Here is a 12090-nt window from a genome sequence, read left to right as displayed (position 1 = left end):
CTGATCGCAAAGTGAATTTTTTTTTTTTTTTGTAAATTATGTTATGGTTTATTCTTAATAGTCTACCACCAAAAAAAGGTATGAAATAGGTACCAAATGTGATCTACCTGCTTAGTAATTTGGACAGCCTTTTCAAAATTATATATTTAAAGAAAAAAAATTAACTGGTCACCAAATTCTAGCACCATGTTGAAATGGAAATAGTGACCTGAAGGCCATTCTCTAGGGAATGTTTTCACAGAGGAAAAACAGTGGGGTGGGTTTCTCAAAACCACCTTCAAATGACCCCTTCCCTAGAGTCACTACTTTTATTTTAAAGTTGTCTTAGTCCATTCAGGCTGCTATAACAAAATGCCATAAACTGGTGGCTTATAAACATAAATTTATTCCTTAAAATTCTGAAGGCCAGAAAGTTCAAGATAAAGGTGCCAGAAATTCAGTGTAGGGGTGTTTTTAGGACTGGTGTTCTTTGCAGGTTCTTTGTGGAAAAATGCCCCAGAAAATAGACCCTGGGCTATGAGATTGAAGCCTCGACTACACCGTGTGTTGCTTATTGCTCTGAAGGATCGTCCTTGGGCGGCTCATTTAGAAAGTGCTGCACCCAGGAGTTCATGAGGACAAAGGTATCTGTCAAGTTGTCAAGAACAACCTGAGGATGTGCAGGAGATAAGGACTTGCCACCCAGAGCAGCTGGTGCTAGGCTTTAGTCCACTCCAGAGACAGGATGGCCTCTGGAACTGTAGCCCATGTCACCCCAGTACGGGCTCCTCTCTCAAGTCCCCCAGCTGAGGTGTGAGTGGAGTAAGTGCAGATGAAACCCCATCCCCCTTGATCCCTGGTGAGGGACAGGCTGTAATAAGTCCTAGGTTTCTGTGGTCCCCCCTTTACTTATCTCTAATGAATAAACCCATTTTACACAGAAAAAAAAATAGTAGTGCTCAATCAAGACCCCAAGTGGAGGTGGCTAGGAAGCTGCCAGACACATAGGCACAGTGCTCAGGAGGTGGCCAAAGACCCATATGCCGGAGACAGCAGCATGGTGGACATCTTAGACTGCAGTGAGCATGTGCAATGGGAGAAGAGCAGGGGCTGCGGCGGAGGACTGTCCCTCATCCCCGCCACCCCTCAGACAGATCCAAATCTGCAGTCTGGAGACCCAGCATCCGGGGCTCTCCAGGGCCCAGAACTGCTCGTTGGTGCTTGAGGAACAAGCAACTCAGAGAATCACAGAAAGCCAGCACCCAGCCTGCCAGCGCACGTCTGCCCTGCTCCGGGATGAGCGTCAGCTCGCCATTGCTGTGCAACAAATCCCCCCAAACTCAGAAGCCCCTTCTGTAACAATGATTCACTACTTCTCCGTTTCTGTGGGTTAGGAATCAGGAAGTAGCTGAGCCAAGGGGTCCTGTCTTGGATGTTCTCCTGAGATTGCAGGTGGGACATCACCTGGACCACACTATCTGACAAATCTGCTTCCCTGGTGGCTCACCCACATGGCTGGCACATTGTAGCTGGCTTTGGTGGAGTCCTGGGTTCCTGTGTGGGTGGCATCTGCTCAGGACTACTGGAGAACCCTCCCAACACAACAGCTGCCCCCCAACACCACCACCAGCAGCAACTAAGAGATGGACTGTTATGGTGTGGATATGAGGTGCCACCCAAGACCTCCTGGGTTAGTGCAGGATCATTCAGAGGTAAAGTGACTAGATTATGAGAGCCGTGACCTGTCAGGCAGATGGGGCAGCTGGAGGAGGTGGCTCACTGGGGTGTGCCCTGGAGGGGTGCATCCTCCCTGCAGCCCCTTCCCTCCCTCTGCTTGTTGGCTGCCAGGAGTGGAGCAGTCTCCCCCAGTTGCTGCCCTTCTGCTCTGTTCACCTCGGGCCCAGAGCAATGCAGTCAGCTGACCACGGACGGAACCTCTGACACTGTAGCCAAAATAAACGTTTCCTCCTCTAAGTTGTTCTTGTCGAGTATGTGATCACAATGACGTAAAGCTGGCTAGCACAGAGGCAGGAGCTGCAGTGCACTGTGACTTCACACGTGACACCCGTCAGCCCTGACTCAGTGTGGCTGGGGCACACCAGGGTCCCTGGCGCCACTATGAGGCTGCTCTTACACCTGTGGGTCTGAGCTCAGGGCAGCCTCTAGACTCCCAGCTCAGGCCCTGGTCAGGGCATAAGTGGCATCAGAGGAACAGAGCCAGCTACAAGATGGAGTGGACGAATGTGTCTCAGGGAGGAAGCAGAGCTGGACCATCGCTGGGGCGGGGCTTCACTGGGTGTGAGGAGGGGGAGCTCCAGGGGGCTTCCTCGTCAGGCCTGGCACGGGGCTGTGGGAACTGAGGTGTGCTCTCCTGCCCTCCTTGGCTTCTGGCCCCGAGTCACATGCACTGTGACTGTCACTGGTTACCTGTCCTCAGCAGCCCTGAAGCACCACTGAACCTTCTCTAGTGGCATTTACCTGCCTTCTCACCTTGGCCACTGAACTATGAAACAGTGCAACCCAATCACCACAGAGACTGGCCCTCCAGAGTGGAGGGCTCAAGTGTCTTGGCTAAGCCCCATGCCCACCCACACACTCTGCAGGCCACATGCACATCCTTAAGCAAATCTGGTGTCCCTGCAGCCACCTGTGGGGGTATTCCTAGAGTCCTAGCCCCAGAGCCCAAGCCCGTCTGCAACCAGAGGGGCCTGAGGCTGAACTCACACCCTGAGCTCCCCAGCAAACATGGGCTCAGAAACCTTTCCTGCTGAGTAAGAGAGCTGCCCAGACCCAGCTGCAGGCCCAGCTCCTTCCAGCCCATGCCGACCTGGGGAGGAGGAGGCCCTGGTCTGCAGGAGACATGGCTGGATGTGCACACACATGCACACGTATGTGCACACAGGACTCTGGACAGTTTGACAACTGTGCAAGCAGACACACAGGACATCATTGGATGGACAGACATGCACACACCACTGGTAACAGTGCTTGTTCACCTTCACAACGTCTGTGAGGCAAGGACAAATAGGGCCTATTTTGAAAAATTCGAAGAAAAAAAATACAGAGCTCCATCTGCACAGAGCACAAGCAGGTTTATTCAAGGACAGATCGGCATAGTGTTCCCACAGGGAGTGGCCAATGTTCAAACATGGCAGGAAGAGAAGCCCCACTCAACTGCCCAGCTCTTTGTCTCGGTGGGCCCTGCCAAATCTGTGCCAGCTCCATGTCCTCAGGAGCCATAAGGACAAATAGGGGAGGAGGTCAAAGCCTCTAAAGGTGTCATCTTTCCTAGCACATGGTCCAAAGCTCAGGAAGGCCCTGCACAGGAAATGGGATTTCCAGGACCTTCCCTGGGACCCCTTTTCCTGCATCTGCCCAGCTGTCCACCTACATAAAAATATGCCTGCCCTACCTGTGGCCCAAGACGACTCAGGTGGGGCTGGATGGCCCTGTCCTCACATCTCGTCCTTGGACCAGCCTGGGCCTGTGAGCAGGCCCCACCCCGCTAAGCCTCTACCAATTGCTCAACAAGTCTGCAGCCCAAACTCCAGGCCTGGCCCCTGCCACCTGGGCAGCCCCAGCCCTTCTGGCATCCAGGTCCCTCACAGGGCGGGCTAGGCACAGCTCCAGCTCACCCCACCACATCGCACCCCATGGTGGAGATGCCCCCACCATGGCTCAGAGTTCCCCATCCCCACCCTGCCCTTCTGGGACCTCCACATCTGTCAGTCAAGCTGCCCTAGGGCCCTTGGCAGTTACAAGCATCCCCAAGTTGCTGCAGAAGGGAAGGGTCAGAGCCAGCAGGAGCAATGGCCTGCAGCATATGCCGCACCTGGGTGCGTGCAGAGTCACCCACCTGGTGGGAAGACAAGGGAGAGGCAGGGCACATGGGGTGAGAGCCAGTCTGCCTACAAACTAAAGGGATCTCTGCCCTGTCCTTGCTCTCCTCCCCACCAACCCTGCTCTGGAGGATGGGGACAGAACAGAGGCCTGGGGTCCCACCAACCTACTAGAACATTGGATCCTGCCCTTGGCTCCTGAGTGGTCTGGGCCTCGGTCTCCCCCAGCAACACAGGGTGAAAGGTGACCACTGCACAGGACTGTGAGGGCCAGGGAGCAGGGGGTACTCATATTTAACACACACCTGTGCACTCTGAAGCCACCCCTCATCGAGACACTAGGAATGTGGATAGCTGAGGAGGGCCAGCCATAGCCCAAGAGACAAGAACACCCCCAGAGAACACAGGAGCCCAAGGTACCCCCACTCGACTGTACCACCCAGAATCCATGTGCCTTGGGGCCCTGGCCTCCTCTGTCCAGACACTTCCTTGTCTCTAAGAGGAGGAAATCCTATCTGTATCTGAAGGGCAAAGCCGCATGACTGGCCAAGGGCTTCCCCAGTGTGCCATCCAGGGTGTTCCAGGCCAGGCTCTAGCCAGGCCTGCGGAACGGGACTCCCAGGAGATGCCAAGCACTGCCCCCTCCCCCGGCTCAGATGGCCACAGAGTGGGGAGCACCTGGGAGCCTGCTCAGGCTGAGGGTTCGGGCGGCTGCCAACAGGAGGGTGCCACTGAGTGCCTCCAGGGCACAGGAGCCCCAGGCCAGGGCCACTGACCAGCCGAAGCTGATGTGGACGCCCTGCATGTGCTGCAGGCCGTACTGGCGGGCAGTCTCCGCGAAGGCCAGGTGCGAGTAGCTGATATAGACGCTGACCCCCGCCAGGGTCAGGGCACCTGGAGAGAGAAGGGGCAGGGTGGCTACTCAGGGTATCCCTAGGGGACCCCTGGTCCACAGGTCCTGTCAACGGAGCCCAGCAGGCAGCTCACCACCCCACCCCTCTCCTGGTCAGCACTGATGGACACTCAGCAGGGCCCTCTCTCCCAGATACCACCTTGCCCTCCCCTTCTTACAGTGCTAATGGGGTAGCAGGGGGTGAGCTGGCCTCAGGGAGGTCCCCATGGTGTCACATTCCTGTCTCAGAGCCCCAGCACTGCTGTCCATAGCTGACCCTCTGCCCTGCAGGCTAGGAGCTGGCGCCAAGACTCAGGGTGGCTCCCAGAAGAGACCTGCAGCGAGTCTGGAGTGCCCTGAGCAAGGGGGGCTGCGGGATGTCCGTGGAGCCATCCAGCCTCAAACCCTTGCGCCTCTGGACTCCCCTTCCTTGGAGTGGCGCACCCTCCAGGGCCTGGCCTGCACCCGAGCCCTGTTCCAGGCACAGTGCAGAGGTTTCTTGTCAGCACAAGGCTTCCTGCGTACAGTCCCAAGCCAACTCCTCCTCTCTGGGGTTCCCAAGGTCCTCTAAATTGGATCTTGGACCCTTGCAGACTCTGACCCTGGTCAAGGTCACAGCTGACACTTTGACTATTCTCAATTTTATTCTCAAGTCAAGGAGACCTTGCCGTCCGTCCTGTGGCCAAAACCAAGGCTGATGATTCCCCAACCTCAGCTCCAAGCGAGGCCCACCACCTGCTCCTGATAAAGGTCCACCAGAGTCCAGCATCCCCTGGGGAGGGAAGCAGGCCTGCCTGGGAGGGGACCCCAGCCTCATATGGTCTGGTCTTTGTCACCATGACAGTAGAGCTGGCCTAAGACACCAGACCCAACACACATCTGACAGGGGCCACTGAGGGCTGACCCCAAGAAGCCACCTTCAGTGACCACCAGCCTAGCAGGAGGGGAGTTTGGTGGCTGGGGCAGACAACACCAAAAACAGTGAAGGGGGCCTAGGACCATTTTCCTTCTCATCTTAGAGAATCCTGGGGCCTCTCAGACCCTCAGGACTCTTAGCTGTTAAGGTGGCATTGGGGGTCCTGGGGGAGTGCTGGGCCCAGTGCCCAGCACCTGTCAGCTGCAGCTCTATTGAAGTATAATCTGGGCCTAGGCTGGGGTCAATGCCAAGGACCCTGATGCCCTTGCTCACCCCATCTGGTGCCTGGCCTTGCCTCACCTGTGTCAGAACCCCGCCCCCTCCCCTACTCCTCCCACCAGGACAGGTTGGGTGTGAGGACAGCAGCTGGGGGCATCCCACAGCCCCAGCACCACCTGTCCTGGGGAAGCAGGTCCTGGAGTCACTGTGAGGAGGCTCCAGCTGCCCAGCTGCACTCTGGTCGGCCCTGCATACAGGTCCCAGCCAGAGACTCTGCTGCACTTCTGTGGCCTGGGGTTCCCAGGCTCCACGTAGCCCAGAAGGGAACAGGATGGGCAGGGCGCAGGGAGGCAGAGTCCCACTCCCAGCATCTGCAGTCCCAGCTGGCTCGCCCAGAAACCCTGGACTCACCCCCCAGCAAGAAGTAGCAGCCGGTGAGTAGCAGAAGAGGGACACTCCGGGCCAGGGAGCTGAGCAGGCCGCAGACCCAGCCGCACACAATGAGGATCAGGCTCAACGGAAGGACCACCATGACAGCTCGGTGTAGCGCTGTGAGAGAGGGGGCTCAGGGGCAGGCAGACAGGGACCCTGCCCCCAGGAAGGTGGAGGCCAGCCTGCCCAGAGGACAGTGATATGCTGCTTCACCAGCTTGGGCCAGGGTGGGGGTGGGTTGAGCTGATGCCTGTCTCCATGGCAACCACAGGACCCTCCCAGTGGTCACCTGTGGTCCTGTGCAGCCTTCCTGAGGCCAGGGTGAGGAAGACTCCCGAGTACCCTCCCCACCCCCACTCTCAGGTCTCTCTGGGGCAGCAGACATGTGCCCGCTAACCCACCAGGTGGGAGATGCGTGCCAGGCTGACCAACTGTCCATCTGGAAAGATAACAGAGAGTCCAAAAAGGGGAGCTCGCGGGCTTCACCAGCTCCAGTCATGCCACAGCCGCCTGCTTCCCCCGACAACTAGGGGTGGGCAGTCACCACTGAAAGGGAACTGGGCACAGGGAGGCCAAGCAGGCTGAGCTGTGCCTATGTAAGGAGCCACCTGGAGAGAGAGGAGCTATGGATGGGAAAGTCCCCTGGTAACATCAGGCCATTGGAAGCAGTTCTGGGTGGGCTGGGGTGGGGTGGCTTCTGTCCCAGCCCTGCTCAAAGAATCAGGGAGATGGCAGAGATGGCACTGCCCGGACTCACAGAGAAGGTGCTGCACTGAGGGGGAGACATCCAGGCCCTTGCTGCTGAAGGGGTCGATCAGGGGTATGCAGCTGTTCTGCCCTGGAAAGCCGAAATGCAAAGCAGGAGCTGGGGACAATGGGCACCCAGCAGCCCCCAGAGCCATGTGGACAAACTGTGGCCCTGGAGCCCTATTGGAATCTCTCCCCTGGAACTTGGGGCTGGAACTCTAAATGGGATTAGAGGTCCAAGACCTTGTTTGGTTTATTTTATTTTATTATTATTATTTTAATGTGGTGCTGGAGATGAAACCCAGGGCCTCATGCACGCTAGGTAAGCACTCTACCAATTGAGCTATATCCCCAGCCTTATTTAATTTCTTTTAATGAACAGGTCACAGCTGCGTGGATGTGTGTTTAAAATCTCTAACACTCCAGTGGGGCACGGTGGTGCACGCCTGTAATCCCAGTGGGAGACTGAAGCAGGAGGATTGCAAGTTCAAAGCCAGCCTCAGCAAAAGCAAGGCGCTAAGCAAGTCAGTGAGACCCTGTCTCTAAATAAAATACAAAAAATAGTGCTGGGGATGTGGCTCAGTGGTTAAGTGCACCTGAGTTGAATTCCTGGTACCAAAAAAAAAAAAAAAAAAAAAAAATCTGGACAGGCTCCCCTCCAGACTGCCCAGTGCAAGGTTCCTGCAAGACGCTGCAATAACAAGGCCAGACTTGGGGCTGGAGTTGTGGCTCAGCCATAAAGCGCTTGCCTAGCACGGGCGAGGCCCTGGGTTCCATCCCCAACACCACATAAAAATAAATAAATAAAGATATTGTGTACGACTACAACTAAAAAAAAAAAAAAAAAAAAAAAACAAGGTCAGACTCCTCAGGTCCTGTGGGCACTGACTCACACACATGCAACTAACTCACACAATGCACGTATGTGTGCACACACACCCATTGTCAAGAGGATGACCACAGCTCAGCCCTTTCTCCTCATCACACACACACACCCCTACACACAGTGCTCGCTCAGCCACACGCGTGGGCAAACAGCACGCAAGCTCTCTACTCACACACCTTCATACCCATGTGCCTGCTCATACTAGCATGTGCTCACACAAGCTCACACCCACACTCACATATACACTCACATTCATACACTGATGCGTGCTGTCACATTCATACACACACGCTTCACAGCCTCCCAAGGCCCCAGCCACCCAGGGCTCATCCTGGGTGGGGGGGCCCCCGGGCTGGCCCCAGAGTGGTGAGGCGGGGCTGGGAGGGCCCCTGCGAGTCATCTACAAAAGCAACTCCTGGTCACTTGGGGTTAGACCCAGAGCCTTTCCAGAGACCCCAGCAACCCACACCCGGGCTTCCCACACTGGCCCCCATCCCAACCCAGCCCCACCCCTCCCCTCCAGGAAGGCCGTGGGGTCACTGGCAGAGGAGCCACAGAGCAGGGGCAGCTGCTGGGGCTGGGCGGGCCAGCCTCCCTGCTCCCCCTCCTCCTTGGTGAGGAGGCCTCAGCTTCCTCCCATCTGAGTTTCCAAGACTTGGAGGATGAATAGGGACAGGTCCCAAATGACCCAGCGACCCGAAGGACCATGCGTGCCTTGGGGTGACCTGCAATCTCCCACATGATGTGCCACCCCATCTCTAGCCAAGGCAGGTTCCAGAGGAAGGTACTTGAGGTCCTTGTGGGGCCGCACAGTGCCAACCCCCTTCCTCTTCCCAACTCTGGCCCCGCTGCCCCGCCGTGTCCCTGAGGAGTCAGTCCCTTCCTCTTCACAGCCCAACTGTCACACAAGTTTGCGGGGGACGAGAGTGACAGGGAGGGGGCTGAGAGACCCCCGAGGGGCAGACTGCTCTGCGGGCAGGGTCTGGGAGGAGGGGCGAGCGGGGGAAGGGACTTCGGAGGGGAAGGGGCGCGGGGTGGCGGGGGCGCCGCTTACCTTCACAAGTGCGCCAGAGCCCCGAGTGCGAGGACAGCCGTTCGGCGCGGCCACCGGCGTCCGCCACCTCCAGGATGTACCAGTAGTCGCTGGCGACCGCGGCGGCCAGCAGCGCGAAGCTGAGCAGCGCGCCCAGGGCAGCGGCCAGCAGCAGCGCGGCCAGTCGGGCCATGGAGAGGGAGCCGAGGGAGCCGGGCAGGGGCGAGCCCAGCGGGGAGCGGGGCCGGGGTCTGAAGGCCGGGGCGGGCAGGGAAGCTCGGAGAGGGCAACAGGGCAGGCAGGGGCTGGGAGAGTGGGGGAAGTGGAGGCGGAGTGGGGGGCGTCCGAGAGCCGCAGATGGGCGTGGAGGGGGCGGAGCCGGGCAGGACGGACGGGGGCAGGGGCAGGGGCAGCGCACTCAGCAGGAGGGTCGTCGCGCTGCTGGAGGCTCTTTTTCAAGGAACTGCTTTTCTGGCGCCGCTGGCCGCGTGGTGCCCTCAGTTTTGCAAGGAAATTGATGCCACATTTCTGTGGTCGCCAAGTTTGTCCCAAAGGGAAAGGAGGAAGAAGTCGCAAAGCTTGAGGATGCAGCGGAGCCACAGACCCGGATTCAAATCCTAGTGTCCCCAGGAGGGGAGCTGGCCACAAGTGCTCGGGATATTTCTGAACTCAGGTTCTTCGGCAACACAGTGGGCATATGCCTGCTTGACCCGGCTGCCCCGCAATTGAGGGATGCAGGTCAGCCTGAGACCTGTCCCAGGAAGCCCCTGGGCTGCTGGACTACTCACCCAAAGTTCTTGGAAGCATCTGAGCCTGGAAAAGAAGATGCCTCAGCTGGGCACTGGCCCCAGTTGGCCCTGGAGTTCTGGTCTTGATCAGTCCTGAGGATTAACCAAATGGGATCGTTGGAATGGGGCAGGGGTGAGTGCCAGGGGTAGCTTGCTCCAGATGGGCTCCTAGCTGCAGACACATCTGGCAAGCCAGTCTCCACTCAGCCACTCATTAAGCATGCAAGAAGAGGGCACAGGAGGCAGAGGACTCACAGAGTCCCCCCACCCAGGCATGGGCACTGGCACTATTGAGAGGGCAGGACAGATTGGGTGGCTTTCCCTGGGTGGCTACCCCTGGGCTGGACAGGGCTTGCAGAGAGGGGAGAGGCTGAGTTTGGCATCTTCACTGACTGTGCCTCGTCCTGAATGCAGCAGCTGCATGACTTATGGTCAGCCCAGGCCTCTCAACTCCAAGTATTTGGGCCATTTTTTCTCTGACTAGGCTCCTGCTGGTTTGTAGAATATGAACATGGAAGTAAAAGCAATTCCAGCAAAGTTATTGAAACAGTATTTCACAAGGAATTCAGAGTGGCGTAGAATTGTTCTGGGATTGTGGAGGCTGTTCATCCTTCCACACACCCCACCAGACTGATACCCACTGCATCAGCCAAGGGGCCCACTGTGCTGACAGCCCCTCAGGCTGGAGCAGCCCTGCTCTGGAGCCATGTGGCAGCCCATAGCCAATTGGACCCCGAAGATGAGAGAATTTAGCAGGTGCTCCGAGGACTGCAGCCTCCAAAAGCAGGAGTGGGGAGGAGAGAGGAGTGGGCAGCCTCTCCTGCTCCAGGGCCTCCTTCAAGCCCTCCATCCACTTTGATTACAGTAGGGAAAAAAGTGGTGAAGAGTGCTGACTCGGGGCTCCCCAGCAGTCACAGTAAAACAGTTCAAGTTAATGTGGCTTTGGTTGAGTCAAAGCCTATGCGTCGCACATGCCTGCGTGGATGTGAATTGACTCTTGGGGGGAGCTAGAGGAACTGTTTTGTCTCTTCAGGCCTCCTCCCAGTGAGCCTCCGACCTTGAGCTGAGGAGGTTTGAAAGGATCTCTGTTCTTGCACCTACCACAGCTTGGGCAGGAAGGGAAGCAGCTGTCAGGGCCAGGAGGGTGGGACCCAGAGGGAGGTTTCCAAGCCACACGTCTGTTGCCCGCATGCTACAGGGCTGGGAGGTGGCCAGTCAGCAGTCCACACACACTCTGCTTTCAGACCTGGGTTCTGGGTTTAAACCCAGATGAGCAGCTGGATTAGACTGTCCCCTGGACAGCAGGCACCCAACCTTGAGGGGCCACCTGATGAATCCTGCCAGTGTACTTCCCTTGAAGTGGACTCAGTTACAGCCCAGCTGAAGAGGAGCTGCTTTAGAAGGACCCTTACCTCCCATTTTCCTCTTTCCTCCGTCAGCTTGGACCCCACTCTGGCAGATGCCAAGCCTCTCCCAGCTCTCCAAAGCCAGCGTCAGACCACCACGGTTGAAATCAGGGGCAGGAGCAGGCTCATGATGGGGACATTCCATTTTTCAATGACAAAAATAAGGCTGCATCTAAGCTTCTGTTCTTCTAGGCCACATCTAACTACCTAGCACCACTAACCTTTGTGGGGAGGAGCAGGAGGGCTGGCCCCATCCATGGCCATCTGGCAGGCAAGCCTCCGGCTCCAGAATGACCAGCTACTGTCCCCAACACAGGACTGAGGAAGCAGCTGAAACCACGGGCTAATTACCCTCAGAGCAGCCTGGCATCAGCTCTACAGAGACCAATTTCGCGGCACTTGGCAGGCATTCTGCGACAGAAAATGAACCTCCCTAAATCACCCTCCCAACAGGTCACCTCACCCACTCAGGGCAAAATTGAGCTCATTCATCCTGGCAGAGCGGAGGCTCTGTTCTCATCAACACAGAACATTCTACAGGGTTCTTAAATGACGGGGAGTAGGTTGCAGACACTTGCCTTTGTGTTTCCCGTGGATGGCCAGGGTCCTTTGAGAGACGTGGCCGTGACTGGCAGTTGATAGCAGGGTGGTCTCCTCCTATTGAAATGCTCTCATCTGGGAGGCTGTTGCCAGAGCTCCTGGGGCTGCGCCCTTGCCCCACACCTGCAGGGCCCCAGCGCCCTTGCTGTTTCTTCCCCCAGCAGCTGTCCCTGCCCAGTCCCTTGGGCAGCCTCCCACTAGGCTTGGACAACAGAATGCTCAGTGACGTCTTTTCCTGATGCCACCGAGGCAGTTAATCACCCTGGCCTGGAGTCCTGGCTCACACCCGCCCTAATGAGGGCTTCGTAGACCTTTTTCTTCCCACCTTCAGAAAACAAGGAGAAACCCTGTAG

General features: G+C 57.2%; 1 protein-coding gene across 1 annotated transcript; it reads right to left on the bottom strand.

Annotated features, from left to right (window-relative positions):
- Window positions 1-3087: 3087 nt before the first annotated feature.
- TMEM235 (transmembrane protein 235) lies at window positions 3088-11444 on the bottom strand. The gene is made up of 6 exons (XM_081272475.1): window positions 11359-11444; window positions 9732-9824; window positions 8965-9471; window positions 7035-7115; window positions 6257-6394; window positions 3088-4712 (listed from the first exon to the last, which is right to left on the bottom strand). The coding sequence occupies exons 3-6, from the start codon at window positions 9134-9136 to the stop codon at window positions 4471-4473; spliced, it is 633 nt and encodes a 210-aa protein (XP_081128601.1). The 5' UTR covers window positions 9137-9471; window positions 9732-9824; window positions 11359-11444; the 3' UTR covers window positions 3088-4470.
- Between the last annotated feature and the right edge of the window lie 646 nt (window positions 11445-12090).

The sequence above is a fragment of the Spermophilus citellus genome (genome assembly GCF_964194105.1).
Source record: "Spermophilus citellus genome assembly, chromosome: 17".
Lineage (NCBI taxonomy): Eukaryota > Metazoa > Chordata > Mammalia > Rodentia > Sciuridae > Spermophilus > Spermophilus citellus.
Note: the sequence above shows the minus strand (reverse complement) of the source record. Positions and strands in the feature narration are given on the sequence as shown.

Bases quoted from the DNA above. Each gene is read 5' to 3' on its own strand.
- TMEM235 (XM_081272475.1), bottom strand. From the start codon at position 9,136: ATGGCCCGACTGGCCGCGCTGCTGCTGGCCGCTGCCCTGGGCGCGCTG. The intron at 6,395-7,034 runs GTGAGTCCGGGC...CCTCTCTCACAG, and splicing joins CTCAGTGCAGCACCTTCTCT to CGCTACACCGAGCTGTCATG. The intron at 4,713-6,256 runs GTGAGTCCAGGG...TTCTCTCTCCAG, and splicing joins CTGCTACTTCTTGCTGGGGG to GTGCCCTGACCCTGGCGGGG.